The sequence below is a fragment of the Tuber melanosporum genome, assembly GCF_000151645.1.
Source record: "Tuber melanosporum whole genome shotgun sequence assembly, scaffold_5, strain Mel28".
Taxonomy (NCBI): Eukaryota; Fungi; Ascomycota; class Pezizomycetes; order Pezizales; family Tuberaceae; genus Tuber; species Tuber melanosporum.
Window position 1 is genome coordinate 358,546 of NW_003299095.1, and position 17,545 is coordinate 376,090.

General features: G+C 46.7%; 4 protein-coding genes; 1 reads left to right on the forward strand and 3 right to left on the reverse strand.

The window, feature by feature from the left end:
• Positions 1 to 1,210: 1,210 nt before the first annotated feature.
• Positions 1,211 to 2,258, reverse strand: GSTUM_00008703001 (uncharacterized protein; the record flags this gene model as incomplete). XM_002840211.2 has 5 exons in its annotated part: positions 1,211 to 1,697; positions 1,767 to 1,804; positions 1,877 to 2,033; positions 2,095 to 2,170; positions 2,224 to 2,258. 5 exons carry the CDS (start codon positions 2,256 to 2,258, stop codon positions 1,470 to 1,472), a joined length of 534 nt encoding a protein of 177 aa, XP_002840257.1. The 3' UTR covers positions 1,211 to 1,469.
• A 1,920-nt stretch (positions 2,259 to 4,178) lies between these two features.
• On the forward strand, positions 4,179 to 5,410 carry GSTUM_00008704001 (uncharacterized protein). XM_002840212.2 has 4 exons: positions 4,179 to 4,621; positions 4,681 to 4,856; positions 4,931 to 5,069; positions 5,123 to 5,410. Exons 1-4 carry the CDS (start codon positions 4,521 to 4,523, stop codon positions 5,232 to 5,234), a joined length of 528 nt encoding a protein of 175 aa, XP_002840258.1. The 5' UTR covers positions 4,179 to 4,520; the 3' UTR covers positions 5,235 to 5,410.
• A 1,169-nt stretch (positions 5,411 to 6,579) lies between these two features.
• GSTUM_00008705001 (uncharacterized protein) lies at positions 6,580 to 10,165 on the reverse strand (the record flags this gene model as incomplete). XM_002840213.2 has 9 exons in its annotated part: positions 9,402 to 10,165; positions 8,463 to 9,164; positions 8,236 to 8,373; positions 7,850 to 8,181; positions 7,505 to 7,798; positions 7,385 to 7,443; positions 7,194 to 7,324; positions 7,010 to 7,138; positions 6,580 to 6,953 (listed from the first exon to the last, which is right to left on the reverse strand). The coding sequence occupies exons 1-9, from the start codon at positions 9,799 to 9,801 to the stop codon at positions 6,580 to 6,582; spliced, it is 2,559 nt and encodes an 852-aa protein (XP_002840259.1). The 5' UTR covers positions 9,802 to 10,165.
• A 3,006-nt stretch (positions 10,166 to 13,171) lies between these two features.
• On the reverse strand, positions 13,172 to 14,199 carry GSTUM_00008706001 (uncharacterized protein; the record flags this gene model as incomplete). XM_002840214.2 has 2 exons in its annotated part: positions 13,172 to 13,770; positions 13,834 to 14,199. One exon carries the CDS (start codon positions 14,197 to 14,199, stop codon positions 13,906 to 13,908), a length of 294 nt encoding a protein of 97 aa, XP_002840260.1. The 3' UTR covers positions 13,172 to 13,770; positions 13,834 to 13,905.
• Between the last annotated feature and the right edge of the window lie 3,346 nt (positions 14,200 to 17,545).

A 17,545-nucleotide genomic window follows, 5' to 3' on the forward strand; every position in this document is an offset into this window, starting at 1 on the left:
AGCACCTGTTCTCCCGATAAACCCCGATCTGCCCTCACTCTCTCCTCTTCTCCTCCCCGACTCCCACCCCCTTCCACCTCCTCTCCCACCCATCCCTTGCCCTCCCCTCCCCCCTCCTCTCCCTCCCCCCTTCTTCTGCCCCCCTCTCTTCCCACCCACTCCACCCAATGCCAGTTCCCTCTCCCTAAATGCCAACCACTTATCCACCGCAACCTCAACCTCCGCCTTCAGCTCCCCCAGCGGGGTATTAACACTCTCAAAAGTCGGGAACCAAGTCAGACTCCCCGTGACTCCCTTTTCCCTCCCACCCAACGCCAGCGGCTCTCCCTCCTTCCCATATCCGCGCTCACGGAGAACCTGGTAGACGACATTGCGCGTGCGCCGGCGCGCGCTGTTCCGTACCACGGCCTTCTTCGACACGCTCTTGGAGGCGGTGAAGTTGACGACGAGTTTGTGCACCAGCGTTGGGTCGTGGAATTTTGCCTGGATCTGGGCGTGGAGTGGGTGCATTGGGTTGTTCAGGATCTTGGTGTTCACCAACGCTTGTGATTTTAGGCTTTGGCGGAGGATAAAGTTTTTGGTGACATGGAAGACCGACATCGTTGGGTTGGTTGGTTGGGAGTTGTGGGAAAGAGGGAGGAGGGAGAGGTATCACAGCTTAGGCTGATGTTAGTCTATCTTGATTTCTGATCTTTTTTTTTTGCTGGCAGAACGTGAGCTATCGTTTCACCGCAATATCTTTATTCGCTTAGTAATACGCACATAGAAAGTGGCGCCTTGGCACAAATTTGTACCGTATGATGCACCCAACGAGATTAATAATAACGGACATTCCAAAACGCTTGTAAACCCGGGATAGACTATCAGCGAATCTATAAAAAATATGGGGGGTAGACTACTCGAGTACAGGTACACGGGGGCTCAACGAACAATACTCGAGCACGATGCACAAAAAGTGTCTGGGCAAACAGTGATTTTGTTTGACCTGTTTGTTGACCCCCCCACGCAGCATGTACTCGAGTACCGGTATAGATTAGTTTTCAGATCTTAATTACTCAAGAACTTGTTCCCCCAGTGTCCAAAGCTTTTCGAGAGGTGATGAACTCCGTTGAAGTCTTTTTTTTTTTTTTTTGGTTGTTTATACTTGTGGTTGCAGGTTGCATCCACTGGTGTTCAAGTTCCTAACCTCGCTCGGAGTATGATAAGGACAATTATTTGGTGGGGTGGTGATTTGCTTTATCCAGCCTGGGACGATATTAGATGAGCGACGGGCCGGTCAATTGGGATACTGTACGATATGGTACTCGTACTCGTAGGACAGTGCAGATCAATCAACCATCTGTCTTACACGTAGTGCAGTAGCACACGACCAACCCGAAATTCACCCGCCAACCCCAATTCCCTTTCCCATCCACTAATACCGGTACTCCCTCTCCCTTCCCATAGAACCCAACCTAAACTCCCCCCAGTCAAGTTCCCCTGACAGCGGCCGGCGCCGCCGTCGCCATACCCCCGCATTTGGCGCACTTCCTCAACTCCTCACACTCCTTAAACCTGTTGACAGCCTCCTTGATCTGCACGCCCAAATCCGTGCAGTGAAAGGCCGCTTCGTACACCACACTCTCACAATCCGGGCAATACCAGCGCAGGCGATCGAGGCTCTGCGGCGGTCTCTTCTGCTCAATCACTATGCCGACCTACCACCCCCCCTCCATTAGCCCCCTTTCCCATAAGTTTTAGAGTAGGCTCGTAGGGGAACACAGTACTGTGTCAGCGAACCGCACGGGATTATGCGGAATATTCGCTGGCCATCACGTCACACCACCGGTTAGAACAGTACACGATAGCCGAAGCGATACAAATGGACGCGCCATACGAGGAAGCAAAAACATGTCCCCCTCTTGGATATGCACGTCTCTGAATTTGCCGCTGTCCTCGACGACCTTGAGTAGCATGTCGCCCTTGTACTGGTAGAACCATTCTGGCGTTTCGTTGATGTGGTAGTCGTTCCGTGCGTTGGGGCCTCCAACAATCTTCGCTGCCCGTCAGTTTTGAGGGAGGATTGCGGGAGAGGGAGGGGGATGCATGCTGTACCATTACCGTCAGGTGCTCGTCGTAGACACAGTAGTTGTTGATGGGCGGTTGAAGGAGGTGAGCGTTTTCTTGGAGCCTGTGGAGTAGTTAGCAAATATAGGAAGATTGGATGGGGAGGATGAGAGGAACCATTTTGGAATGTTGAGGGGGAGGGAGAGGGCCATCTTGTTCTGTTGGAAGTTGTTTGATTGTAAATTATACGACTGCGGAACAGGGAAGTATTTATGATATACACCCCCAATTATGCAGGTTGGTGGGGAGTGGTTGTGATTGGCCGAAGGGATGAGAAGCAGTGCAGTATTGTACTCGTGGTTAATCAGAAGCAGTACTACCGTAATAGATCGTAGTTTCCGAAACTTATATAGTGAAAAAATCCTGAATAGTATCCCGGGATGCTCACCCGCGGGCAAGAATATATTATACATTAAGGGCCTGTCCGGCGTGTATCATACCAATATAAATATTTAATATAGTATGATATTCCATGAAAATCACTTATAATGGCCTGAGATGTGTGTCCAGGACACAAAGACGGGCTTTCATTTTCCCTCTTCGACCTTCTCTCGCTCTCCAAGAGTTTCCAATGTCGCAATATGGTGATCATCATATCAGTATCCATTTGTTTCAAAGGGGAGAGTGCAGGAATGTCCGTCTATGAAATACCACTCCGGAGAAGGAAGAAAAAACGGGTGATGCACATTGCACAGTGCAGTACAGTGCTGCACACATCAACCTCTCCATCCCCATTACTGGCAGTTACCGTTAAACCTTCCAGCGAGGAGGTTTGATAGACTACAGTTGTCTCGTTGCCTGTTCCCCGCTGAAAGTATGATACCGTATCGGGAATTGCTTCCAAACCCTCCACGGCAGAAGAAGTCTCTCCAAAAAATTTTATCTCCCAGATTTCCTCTTCCCATCGCTGGATGCCAATTGAGGTTTGCAGATTTCCTCCTTCTGGTGCGGTTCAACCGATCCGCTTCCTAGTAAGGGGGGGAAAGAGAGCTCCCATGGGACAATTGTTGGAATGCTGTACCACACCAGCCCATCCCACCATCCCAGGTATTTACTTGTACCATAAGTTACCGTAGGTATTCACAGTACTCGAGTACAGTACTCTCACTGCCGCACAATGCCACGCGAACCTAGTAAAGAACAGATTGTGCAAAGCTGCACTGATTAATTAGCTGCTGGAAAGATGGCTACTAAGCTAAACAATGGTTCCCATCAAACACTAATACTCTGGGTCGAGATGATAGCACTTGCAAGGGAAAGAACAACCACAAACGCAAGACAATCGTTGTGCACAGACACACCGACAAGTCCCTTGGTCCCTGAAACGGGAACGGGTTTCCACCGTCTCTCAGATGAATGAGTAGGGTTTTGATACCTCATGGGCTACTGCGCAGCATGTTATGATTCTTCTCGGAAGCAAGTGCTTTGTGGGCGCCCGGGAGAGTGTGAGCAGTATCGTACATTCTTCAACTATGGGTACTGTACAGTACAGCATCATACTGCGCCAAAAACAACGCCAACCGAATCAACGAATAATTAGGATTGGATAAAACAAGACAAAATACGGTGGTATTCTTGACCTTAGAGCAATCTACGGTAGGATAGCCCGGTTCGCCCGGGTTTGATTACCTGTGCAAGTACAGTATCACAGCGCGGGATACGTGATTAATAGCCTTGGTGATGTGGGCAGGAGGAGCAGGAGTCGATCGACCACTTGCTGCTGGTCTGTGCTGTACTCAAGTACGAGTACAGTACGGTACTGTACGGGTACTGGTACTGGTACTGGTACTGTATCATATTTGTATGTATGATAACTTAAATGCAGGTCAAGGCTTGGAGGTGCACCACCACACTTACCACCAGAATCGGAGGCAGCGTTTCCACAGTACTCGGTGCTGTATGATCTCGATCACCATTAGTATACTAGTACATCACTCCAGTAGACTACCCTACCCTACCATGGCATTCGAGACCTTTTCATGATACCAAGCCACATTTGTATAGTAACATATCGCTTGTACCATACCCCCCCTCCAACAATACTTATAATAATACCCAAACCCGGGCGGAATCCCGGACAGTGATTCCCTGAGTGAGTCCCACTTCGTACCCAACTCGCGCAAACCTGCTCGCGTCACGGGCCACAGCGGTTGCACCTTACCACCAGTACCCTACTGTATCCTTATCATGTCTCAAACATCCCTGACAATCTATTTCACTCTCACATCTCCCGGGCGCATTCATATGTTGACTTACCACTCGAGCACTCGAGTGCTAGCACAGTACCCCCTCCACCTTTTCACCTTCCACCCTTCAAACAACCACAGCGACAATAACAACAACCACCGCACATACATACATACATACATACATACATACATCCATACGATACCCACAAGCAAAGAAAAACGGAAATGGACCACTCAACCCACGATCACCATGCGCACATGATGCATGCTTCGGCAAACCATGACATGCACGCATCCCCAGAAGCACACAGGTGTCAAATGAGCATGTACGTCCCCTTCTCCTTTCCCAATCCCGTCCTCACTCACTACTGGCTAACAAACCCAGGCTCTTCACTTGGTCAACCAAAGACCTCTGCCTAGTATTCCGCAGCTGGCATGTCCACAACACGACAACCTTGATCCTCTCCCTATTTGCCGTGATCGCGCTATCCGCCGGCTACGAGTTCGTTCGTGATCTGGCGCGGCGGTATGAAGCCCGTGTTGATGGGTCGCTATCAATAAGTACTTCCCCCCGTCCCGCTCCTGCCTTGATCTACCCGGAACGGTCGGTGACAATAAAATAAAAATAAAAAAAGGTGAAGAAACGAGCTCATTACTCCCAGGACGTGCCGGTATAGCTGCGGGGACGGATGAGGTTGAGAGAAGGAGGAGGAGCGGAAGGTTTGGGAAGGCGGTGTTTTACGGGGTGCAGGTTTTCTATAGCTTTTTCATTATGTGAGTTTGCACTACTGAGGACGGAAGGGGAGGTGGGGGCTAATATGGGATAGGTTGTTGTTCATGACGTATAATGGCTGGGTCATGATTTCTGTTGCCATCGGGTCGGCTATCGGGTATACCCTTTGGGGATCCGGGGCTGCTAAGAGTGTTGCTTGTCATTAAGATAGTTGGGCAGCGAGGTGGGGATAGAAGGAGTAGAGAGGGAGAGTAGGGAGAGTAGGGAGAGTAGGGAGAGTAGGGAGAGTAGGGAGAGTAGGGAGAGTAGGGAGAGTAGGGAGAGTAGTAGGGAGAGTATGAGGGGTAGGGAGTTGCAATTCAGAATCTTTTTCACACTTGGATGTTTTTGTCAAGTCGTCGTCAAGTGATCCCACTACCCGCCACAAGTAAGGCGCGATGTGTGCCCACTCGATATTCAGTTGTGGTTTTGACGGGGCTAGGGAGTGCGTACTCTAAGTAAACTATTTAGACCATATCAGTTTTGATACCATACCACAGCCAGACCCATGTCCCCACCACCAGGATATTAATCTTCCCAATTCCCCACTTACCATACACCACCTTTCTCCCCCCCCCCACCGCCGCTGCGTCGCAGACCGCTGGGCCATACCATAAAATGTACCATACTGCACCGCAGATCCGAGAATCATCACTGTCCCTCACTCGCTCCCACCACCCATCCACTCCATCTATTCCCTCAAAATTTAATACTATAATAATATTATTATAGTATCATACATAATATCGTCCCGTAAAGGAGGGATGGGAACCAGGGACAACCGAGCCGAAACGAGAGGGCGAGTATCATACTCCTCCTCCTAGACTACCGGTATGATAGACTCCCAAATGGCCACACTTTAAGCAAACAACTGAGGGGTGGTGGGTGGGGTGATTGGACAGAACGCTCACCAGTGCCAATGTGACCCCCTACCACTCGAGTACCGGTATGATAACTTACTATAGTACTAACGTATACTATACCACATTAGTAAAACTCAAGCCAATTTGGTATGTATGCATGCACAGTACCATACCGTGTATTATTATTACAATTTTAATTATCATTACTACTTTCTCAGAATCCCGGCATCCCACCCACCATCGCCGTCCAGCCCGCTCTGGGTAACATTACCTACCCATCCATCCAAAACACGCCTCCTCAACCATGGTATGATAATCGTACAGCACAAGCAAGACACAACAAAAAAGAGATAACAAGGACTCACTCATCGGTCGACGTTTACTTCCCTCCCTAGCTCCCCCTACGGTCAGCCGCTGTTCATGAGGCTGATTAAGCAATAGGTTGGCCAGAGGCGAGCAATACTGTAATACTGTAGGAGCAAAGCCAGGAAAAGAAAAGAAAAAAAATGATAGATATCTCTCCAGAAAAAGAAACAAAAACTAAATAAATAAAAAGGAGTGCAAACGGCCCCAAACCGCACTCTACCATCCGCCCGTCCGCCTACTTCTCTCCCTCCTGCCACTGGAATTAATCAGAGAGCACCCTCCGTCAAATCCACCCTCCCCCGCCTCCGTCGTGTGCGCCCCCATCCGCAGCATCCTCCTCAAACTTCAGCGCCGGCACAAGAAGCCTATACGGCTTCGTATTGCCTGCAGGATCCTTCTGATCAACCTCCATTCTCAACACCACGTCCAGCGCGTCCCCACCAAGCCTATCGGCAACGGCTTTCGGACCATTCGTGTTTGCGCCATCCACGCCTGCCATCCTCACATTCGACAGTGGGTCCGGCTTGTTAGACTTGTTGCTGCCGAAGGTGGCCCCTTTGATCTTGGAGAAGGTCGAGCGTTTGACGGGTGGCTGAGCGGTTTCGCTGAGCGGGGCAATAGCGGCAGAGTACTCACGGATTATGGCGTAATTGCGTCCTAGGGATTGTTAGCGCATTTGCCCATGAAGATTAATATGGAGCGAGGAGGCATACTCGGCAGAAGGCGTTTGTTGTTTCGGGGCTTGCCATCAACGTCCGTGTAAAAGATAGGGCACATGTCTTCGTCAGTTTCGTGGTTGAGGTGGTGAACCTTATTTCGCTTGTTGAGAACGTCCGCCATTGCTGTATTACCACTTGCTCAGGCTCTGCCATATATATTAGGCTCAGGGCGGCTTACCATTAGGTGGTGGTGTGTTCACAATTGCGGAGGAAATGACATTCGGCATGTATCGGTGATCATTCTCCCGAGGAATATGGAGTTTAGGACTCGAAAAGAATTGGCCAATTCCAGCGAGGTGGACGTCGCCACTATCACCTGTTAGTATTCAACTCCCCAAAAAATAGACGATTCCAGCCGAAAGGACTCACCCAAGGATTGTGATTCGTACAGACTTCTCGGCGGCAAAATCTTGAAGCCTTTCAATAAACTAAACCAGAGTCAGACAATCGGGATCGTCCCTATAACGGATACCAATGAAAATAACAAACCCAGTTTCTTTCGGTTTTATGGTTTTTGGCCGTCCAATGGTCATCAAGATCATCAAGGAGCTCAACGCCACCATCAAAACTGTTGAGGAATCCTCCGAGATACCCCATACGCCCGAGAGCCTTCAGTGGGTCCATAAGCCTTGATGTCATGATATTCTCCAGCCACACGAGCCGTGGATATGCGATCGGAACTCCAAGAAGCACAATCAAATGTTTGGTTTCTCCAGCAACAACTTCCTTGGTAAGTCGTTCAAATACCAAATCGTAGCTCTCTTCTGACAGTACGATATCTCGCTTTATCAAAAGTTAGCCAATGCTCCGTGATGGCAGTCTGCCCGATCATACCATTCGCTCGGTTCGACAGTCTAAGCCTAAGAATGCGACCTTTCTTCCGAGAAACATGAAACAGCTTCTACTAAGCTCTGCGATATAAGGACCTGGAGCGCATCCTAAAACCCAACTTGGCTCATGCTCCTCTTTTTCGTCAACTATGCTCTGGTGTTGGAAGAGCATATAGTATTTGAAAGCAACAGCACCAAGCCCGGTGAATACAGGACAGCTATTGAAATGGTGGGGATAGGAACCGAATCCATCGATAATGTCGTGATCATCCCAAATATTTACCATCGCAATTTGTGAATTAGCCACTCCAAAAAGACCCTGGGAAAACCACATGCCTGATGAAGAATTAGAGCAAGGGCCAAACAAGGCAATTTACGAAAGGCCCTTACTGTATCGTTCCAGGTAGAAATACTCAAGCTCTTCGGCCATTTCTGGTGTGAACTCGTGTGAAGACTTGATAAACGGTGTCTTTATTCCTAACCATGCTTTGAAATGCTCCGTCTGTTTAGACACAGCATCGTTATAAACTTACAGGAACTCACGTCAGCGCTAAATACAGATACGGTCTAGACGAATCCCAAGCCTGAAGCCTTTCTCGGAGGGTCTGATAACATACTCTGATCTCCACCCCCAAGCATTACATGGAACGGCTTCGCCCGGTGCTCCCGGAGAACATCCCTCCAAAGAGGATCCGGTCCGCAAAGGTCATCCGGGTTAACGCTCAGACTAAATCCGTTACAACTGTGGAACATTATATTCATGGTCTGCCCCCGGGCAGGCACCCAAAACGCGATTGACGGGCCATGGTTGATACGGTACGCAATCCTAGCCTGTTCATCACCCAATTCGACCTCAACAATGAACCTCCAAAACGTTACCCCCCTCTCGGCGTGCAATTTTGTGGCTTCGACTTCCTTATACTTCCCAAGCTTCTCGCCATCATTCACTTGACGAGTGGTCACAACGTTTCTCAATAAAATATCTTCATGAGGCATGTCTTTCTCCGAAGGGAGTCCCTCGGCTGGTCTAGCGCCGAGGCGCTCTCCAGTTGTAGACGCTGTCGCCGCCTCCGCTGATGCATCACCATTGGTTTCCCCAATCTCTGCTTCAGACGCAGGTCGCGCAAATAGCCTGATAACTGGGGGCGGTGAGTAATCTGAGAGGTCATCAGTAGTAACAATCATTATTGATCCACGCCAGGTCTCTCGTTCCTCCTTTGCTGTGCAATTCTCCGAATACGTGCCGTCTCTACGCAGACCTGTGTACCGCAATAAAGGTCCACACTTGATGTTCAACTGAGGAGAGAATGTTGTAGAGGCTGGAACTGGGCGAGAAGGGATAGCCTCGAGGTAAGACAATATCAGTTCATGTTTCTTTTCTGTTTGCTCTTGTGGTATATGGGGTGCTCCGGACATCGGTTCCGCGGATAAACGCAAACCTGTCCCACCCAGACCACCCATTGGAGGAGAGTTAAGGAAAGTATGAGAATGACCGTGAGAAGTAGATGGAAAAGAAGTAGAAGAAAGATTATTCTTATAAGAAAAGCTGGTCATACCGTCACTATCTTCAGCTGTGTCATTACTCTGTGGAGCCGTATCATCGAGCTCCACATCCTCCAGAGTCAGGCGCACAACCCGAGGATCAAACACGCCCTCTCCACCGAGAGCCTGAGAAGCCCGGACATCCCCGAGGCCTCCAGAAGTACCGTCCCTCCTTCGGACGTGCTGGAACGGATTTCCATGGTGACCGTGACGACCGCCTTTCCGACCAATACGGTCATACCCAGAGATTGGTGCCGGATTCCTAGGAGTCTGATAAACAGTCTGGGGTTCATGCAATTCGTCCGCCTGAGATGGGGTATCGTAGTAACCGCCCCTTTCATCCTGTTTCTTCTTCCCTTCTTGCTTCTTCCTCTCATCCAGTTCATCCTTATGCTTCGAATGATGGCCCAACATCTCAGCGATTTTGTGTCGATGATGGTGGTGCTTGGTATCAGTCTCGGTATGTTGGTTGCTGTCCTCCTCAATCTTTGGATGTCCCTTTGCAGATGCACTAGTGGTACCCCCTCGGTTTGTAGCCCTTGAGGTGACAGTTGTGCTCCTCTGAAGACGCTCCTCTTGCTTCTTAGTAAGGGAGCGTCCTATTTGAGGCGCATCAGTTTCCTCCTGGCTAATATGTTTCAACTCGAGCTCAAGCTTCTGAAGGGGAGAACGATGAGGGGCAAACTCGAAGGAACGAGTTGACAAGGCGTTGGAAGCGGTAGAAGGTTTGCGTGATTGGGAGGATGGTGAGGCGGCCCCCGGAGGCGTAGAGAAATACCCATCCCCACTACTTGTAGCATTCGTAGCATCCACGGGCGAGCCAACCTCGCCCGGTGTTTTAGGCAGCGGTCTTCTAGTGGCGACCGGACTGGCTAACGGCGACTGGCCAGGTGACGACAGCGGAGAATATCCATAAGCAACCCCTTGGGTTTCCCCGACTTTCTCCCGTTCAGCCAGCGCGACGGATTTTGAGATTGCAGACAAGAGGGAACAGGCAGCCTATCCTACTCGAGTGGACCAAACGCGATTGGCCTATATGCGAGAAAAGGGAAGGCGGTGTATAGATAGTGGAATAGAACCGAATGTTTATTACCACGGAAGTGCTAGCTGTTGTTGACGAGCTCGTTGCAACTTTGTTGAGGCTTAAGGTGTTGCAAGAAAAGAAAAAAAATTCAACGCGTGGGAAATGCGCGCCGACGAATACCGGCAGCCGGTACTTTTTCCATCTCCAGGATCCTCCGATCCCGGCGTAACGGCAGTCAGCAGCCGGACTTCGGGAGTGATAGCTATTAAAAGCAACGTTACACACAATTCATCGAGACCCTCGCATAAAAGGGAAGAAAAATCTACGAGTACTGAACCTGTTCCAGTGCGGCACTGTAGTTTTATAGGATAACGATAATATATAAAGACTACATCGGGAAGTCACAAGCTGCAAGCTACCATATTACTGCAGCTATTACCCCCTTGTCTAAGTACCAGTACGGTGGACTACCGTATGGCATAAGACCCCTTTCTTGTTGTCGTCGGTAAGCCATAAGGGCCAGGCAATAAAAAGCGGTGAGAGCGGGGGGGTGCTGATGCCGATCCCGGTCAGAACTGGTGGTACAGCATGACCAGCTCCGTCTGGAAACACAACCCTTCTATCGTTCAACAAGAGCCCAGAAAATAGCTATCCCTTGGGTAGATGGATCGAATTCTATAGAGCTTGCATACGGTACCTCGTCCATCAATTATATTTCTTGGAAGTTGACCAAGCCAAAAGAGGAAACGGAGACCCTTCCAGGTTCACGCTTCCTGGATGCACTGTCCCGCAGCTGCTGAGATTTTAGCTATGCACAGTCCAACATTTCATAGCCTGACCTTGTACGTGTACCTCTTATCTCATACAGGAATCGCCCAAGCTATAGTGGGAGACATCTTTGACCGGGGTAAAGACGGCAATATCGAGGGATAATTTGTACTGCGCTATTACTCGATGGTGAAAACGCTTTTTGGCAAAATAACAACCAAAAGTGGGAGTTCTGAAGGTGTAGCTTCATGAATCGTAATTGGTTTTTGATCCACGATAATACTTGAGGAGAAATATGGATGTTAAAAAGTTATATTTCTATGAAAAACAATAGAATGTCGCCAGAGGTTTGTATGTGTGTAACCATCATGACTAAGTAGCAAAGCAGAGTTATAATATTACTAAGTAGGTTAAAAACATGTTTACCACTTGGATCGATCCTCAATCCTACGATGAGATTTATGAACATGGTTTTTAAACTCCTCAGTCCTGTACTTTATCCCATCTCGATATGCGTCAAGGGTTCGAAAAGACCAGTTAAAGAAACCATTGACTGAAGATTGCTGGACTGAAGAAAGTGCCTCAGGAATTGTAGCACATAAGCCATCAAGCGTATAGTCACAGTGTTCTCGAGTATACCACTTTGCCTTACATTAATAAGGCTCAATTGGATTTAGCTCGCAGTGGAATTTGGGATAAAAAATCACCCTCTGCCCCCGTGACTCCAGTTTCTCCTGCAGCAAGCCTTTTTGTTCCCGGAAATCACACTCTGCAACCAAAATCTTTTTTCCACAGCAGCCACTAGCAGGATTGCATCCAGGATGGCCTAGAGTTGTAGGACATTCAAGGTAGTATTCTCTATTCCATTTCTCCCTCTCCCAGAGAATTTGCTTTACTCCTTTAGACTTTCCAGCAAGCTTAAGCTGACAGTAGTTGTCAGGAAACTGCATAGCTTAGGGGCGACCTTTTCCATGAAAGAATCTCTCACGCATTACTGGCTGCTTGCCTCCAGGACCTTTATTGAGCTTATTCACCCAAAGTGCATTCTCATGAAAACAGCAATAGTTTGAAGCATTGTCAAATGCCCACACACCGGTAAAACTGGGAAAGGCAGATTGGAAAATTGGTAGAGCTATCTTGATTGCATGATGTACCATCTTTTCACTAGTCCAGTAATTATCTTTTCTGTACTCCAAATACTCAGTAGCAAAGCACAGAGGCAAGTTGTAATGCTCAAACTCGCTGTCCAGAATGGTTGAAGGAACTTGGAGACATCCTCCAGCCGTAAGAAAGTCTGAAACCATGATATCCTTACCCCTACCCTTTAGCCGTAGTGGTTGCTTTCCAGTCTCAATCTAAAGATAATGCTTTCCATCATTGGCATTAAAGGTGGACTCGTCATGGGTAACAAGCACATGTGGACACTCACCAGTAGGAACATCTGGAATATGCATATTCCCCTCATTATCCCACCACACAAGCAGTGGCCGAAGTTTCTCAAATTCGGGGATAAATTCTTCTTGCTGGCAGTGGACAACATCAGACCTCTCATGGCCGTCAACAAAAACATCTTTTTTTATTGCTGTCCACTCAAATCCTAGTGTATGGAGCCAGCGGCGAGCAGTACGGCACCAAATCTGTCTGGTATTTGGCCTTGACTTGGTTGTCCTTGATAACAATTTCGGTCCTGGATTCTTGCCATCTTGGGTAGGATTTGGTCCACAACTCTGAGTATCTACTAACAGATCTAACCCACAACTACCGGCAACTCTTCAGAACCAATCGCATCCTCCAAGAGCTCACTAATGATTACTCCTGCCCTCTCCGATTGAAGTTAGTCACCAACGGCTTAGGCGAGTCCGTATGCAGTTATACCCGTAGTTAAATAGTAAGTTAGCTAAAAAAAAAAAACTAAAAAAAAAAACTGAATAGGGTTTAGAGCACGAACGCTCACCAGCTCCAGCAAGATATTCTCGGGCAGCAAGCAATACTCCCTCATCATTAAACCATGATCGTGTTTTTACAAAACATCCTTGCTTGCCAGATGGTATCTCTTGCACAAAGAGCCACTTCCGCTCCCAAGATATCAGCTTCTCAGCAAACCACTTCCCCTTCGAAAAGCAGTGTAAAACCTCTAAGGCCATGTCTATTCTCTTCCTCCTTGACACATTTATTTGTGCCTGCTCATGCTTCTCTATCTTTCGTTGATAGTAGAGAAATTGCAAAACCGCCCTATGTCGTGTTAGGTCTTGTCCGCAAAGCTTAGTTTTCAAGTTCTTAGATGCAATTATTTTCTCTAAAGCTTTTATTCCACTCTCTCGGGAAAGGAGACTTGAGGCCAGAGCAGGTTTAGGAGATCCATAAGAGGTGGTAGAAGTCTGAGTTGAGATTAGGAAGCTTGATATTAATGGCTGACATCCACTGGCAGCCTGCAGCAAGCTTTAGTATTTTGTTTTTCGCATTGTAAGGCTCGTTGTTGTTTTTTTCTTATCTCCAGTAGCCAGCTGCTGATACCGGAAGACTGTTTGGGAACCGAAGTTTCCATCTATAGTTTGCTCTCTTCCAGCATGTAAAAGTACTGTAAATGCTGTCTTGTGAATTTTATTTTAATTAGTAACATGACCTTTCCCTTAAAATCTGTGAAAAGAGCCTACTCAGAAACGCAAGATGTAACTGTAACTGCAACTTTATCAAGATCATCTGTGTCAGAGATCTCAATCTCCAACTCACAACTTAAAGTACTCTCTTCTTGTCCATCCTCGGGATCGGGGGTCTGGGACACCGGCAAGAATGCTGGGTCTCCTGGGGGTAGTGTATGATGGGATTGACCTTGGCCGGTATTTGCGTAATTTGACTGAGAAAAATATGGAATTGCTTAAACGGGCACGCTTTGCCTCTTGTTTAGCAGCAATTGCGCGATTTGCATGTTGACTCTTTGAAAATCGGCCCATAGTAATGCGATAAGATGGTAGTGGATCGTCTCTAGCTTGGTAGAATTTATGAGAGCACAGGAGTTGCATGGATAAAACTTTTCATGTCACATATCTGATTAGTCATAAAATAGGCAGCTTTGAATGCGATGTCGCCAACCCTGGTCAAAGATGTCCCCCACCATATTTCTGCGGTAATTTATCGTAATCTATTACGGCATGCTTTCCCTTGTGTGGCCAAAGGTACGGGTACTATAAAAGGCCTTGCGAGCAGGCACCTGCTTTGCTAGGCATGCACCCCAAGCTTGTGCGCTGCAAGTACGCGGTGGCTCCTGATTCAGGAATGCAAATCTCAACGCATTGAAAGTCACAGTAAAGGGAGCTGCCAGAATTGCCGCAGCCCCTCGGGAAGGCTCTTTCTGAAGATAAATTATTAGCCAACCTCTAAAGAGTCTGTGGTTACCCATGTCATAACCTTGCTGTTTTCACGGCGGGAATAAACTACAATTCATAGGGTGGGTATGCTTTCGACCTCGGGCCAGCTTTGTAATAATCTTATAGTAAAACTGAGCACTTATAATGGTTGTGTATCAGTGCTGGCCCTCCAGTACCGGTACCGTTGTCTAGATACTAAATACCGCCACAAACTTTGGAGAGTTCCCCCTCTTGATCGCCAGAGAGGAAAGCTACAGTACGAGTACATTACTGTGCTCGTATGATACATCGTCTCATCTTACAAGCCACAAACTGGTCGGTTCTCACACGGTGCACTAGGGGCGGCACTTTCTGACTATTACCGTAGCCAAGCAATGATGAGAAATTTGGTACGAGCGCGGCCGATAGATATATCCGTCACGTGAAGTCAGATAAGCAAAAGCAGCATGTTGCAACCAATTTGTGAAGACTAGGAGATATCATCATTGCCATGCAAAGTTGAATGTGAGTGTAACGATCCCTCCTTGGATAGTTAGTTCTTGGCGATGGGAAACGATACTTCTCTTCTCCTTCTTTTTCTTTCTTCGTCTTACAATAGCACTAGGCCTATGCCTACGTTATCAATAGTACAAGACCTTTGTCTTCTATCGAGAACGCCTATCGTAAGCTTTCTCTAACTCTTCTTCATGACGAACTTTCCTTGACGTAACGATAACATTGCAATAAAGATAAAAATCATAAGAGGTTTTATATTTGTTAAAGTAATAAGTAGGAAAAGTACTTAGAACAAAGCATGAAGAACCTATCCTCCTCAGCCGCATCGGCCTCCTTATATAGTGTTCTTCCCGCCCATAGTCATGTGACCCAAAGTAGTCACATATGTGAAACCAAATCATAACAAACTAGTCATGTGACTAAAATGGTCACATGCTCAAAACCCAAGACCTTATAGCGAGGTCATATGCAAAAACTCATAAACCAATCATAACACAATAAACAAATCATATGACTCAACTGAGTCATATGCGTGAAACCCATGACCTCATAACGAGGTCATGTGCGAAACATAAATCATATGCATATGGCATACCCACAAGGCACACTCGCAAGGCATACTCGTCAGGCGCACATCCTATAACTCATATTTGAGCCATGTGTGAAAGCATCATAAATCCCACACATAACAAATCATATGACTCGAATGAGTCATATGTGTGAAACAATAACATACCTGTGACTCATAACCATGTGTTACGTGAAAATCTTTTCCTCGCCAAGCTACATTCGTGACAGTGAGTACTTGTTATTGTCACCGGAAAGACTCCACTTGCCTATTGAGCCAATTCTGAAACCAAACCTCTCTCTGATTTCAAGCTATAATCTTCCAATTTATCAATATAGGCCAAATAAGAGAAGCAACAGAGATATTTCTGGAACTTCAATGTGCAATCCTCACCCTCCATATTTTTACCATCAAAACCTGGATTGAGATTTCACAATACTTGAAAGTTTATCCTGATTCTGTACACAAAATTTGTCAAAAGGCAAAGGTAATCATTTACAATCTAGTATAGTATCTGTAAACTAAAATCACCTTATAATTAGGAAAGAGCAAGTAACCTGACCGACATTTAAGATCTCTATGCTATTTTAAAGAGTCTTGACTGTCCTGGCTATCCTAAAGTCATCCCTGAAGGTTCAGAAATGTTGATTGCTCTCAAGAAAGTATCACAAGATAGTTTGGAAGATTATAAAAAACTGTTTCTGGAGTTGGCAGCAGACTTAAGCATTAAGGCTGCTCATTCCATAATCAAACATGTGATGCATAATTATCACTATATCTATCAATTTCTGCCTAGGCAGCCCAAGTGCTCCCTGAATGCAGGACCTAAAAAGGACTAAATGAACTTTTCCTTTTAGGCTATGCAAATAGATTCTAAGTAAATCCTCTTAATGTTAATGGGGGGTTTTTTTTTCTTTTTCAAATCAATACTTGAACATTATAGATAGAAGATATATAATAAACTAATATATACTAATAGATACTTTACCTACTGTAATGAAACTTGGATATAAATTGGACATCCTTGCCATCCACCAAATATCTCTTGTTTTCGTAGATCAAACCCCTTTGATTATAATACTAATCATTTTAAGCTAACTGGTATTCAGATCATGCTTTAGGCTTATATGGCTTACAGTTATCGTGGTCTCTATTTTGTTTGGAAAAAAGAGACAAAATAGGAACATGACCACTTCAATGAAGTAGTTGAAAGTGAGAACAAGGGAAAAAGGCAAAGGTAGGAGGATAGAAGAATTAGTGTATGGATTGAGGGAATGGAGGAATTTGCAATTTTGCAAGCTTTGAATACTAATATACATTATTTAGATAAAACTAACCCACTTTCTTCTAGATACCCATGGTAAAAGCAACATCCTCAGTGGGAGTTTAGGGAGAATATTAAAGAATGTGGTGATAGGAGTAAAGGAAGGATTGACTAGATACTCTACCGGGAATATATTTTTTTTTTTTTTTTTTTTTTTTTTATAATCTTATTTATTTATCCATTTTAACGAAAGTAAGGCTGGGAATCATATCAGCTTTTGCCATGCAGACTCGCACCTCCACCCCGCCTTGTTCTCAAGCAGCCAGAAGAAAAACTGTGACCCCAGAAAGGCACATGCCAGCAGCCAGGTGCCCGCCCCTAAGAGCCCACGACTTGAACGCGGAGGGGTCTCGCCTAGAGCCACCAACACCCAACCAGCCCTCGGTTTAAAAAACTCCCCCGCAAGTCTCCCCAACGGCTATCTACAAACGGTAAAGACAGAAAGTCCAGAAACCCATCCTTCAAAGCAAGGAAAAACCCCCATCTCGACAGTACACCCCCCACCGAACAGAAGAAAACCCAATCCAGAGTAACCCTAAACCAAAGGCTGAAACCAGTCCCTCGCCTACAACAACCAGATACCAACCCAACCCGTGCCCCTTGCTTGGAACAAA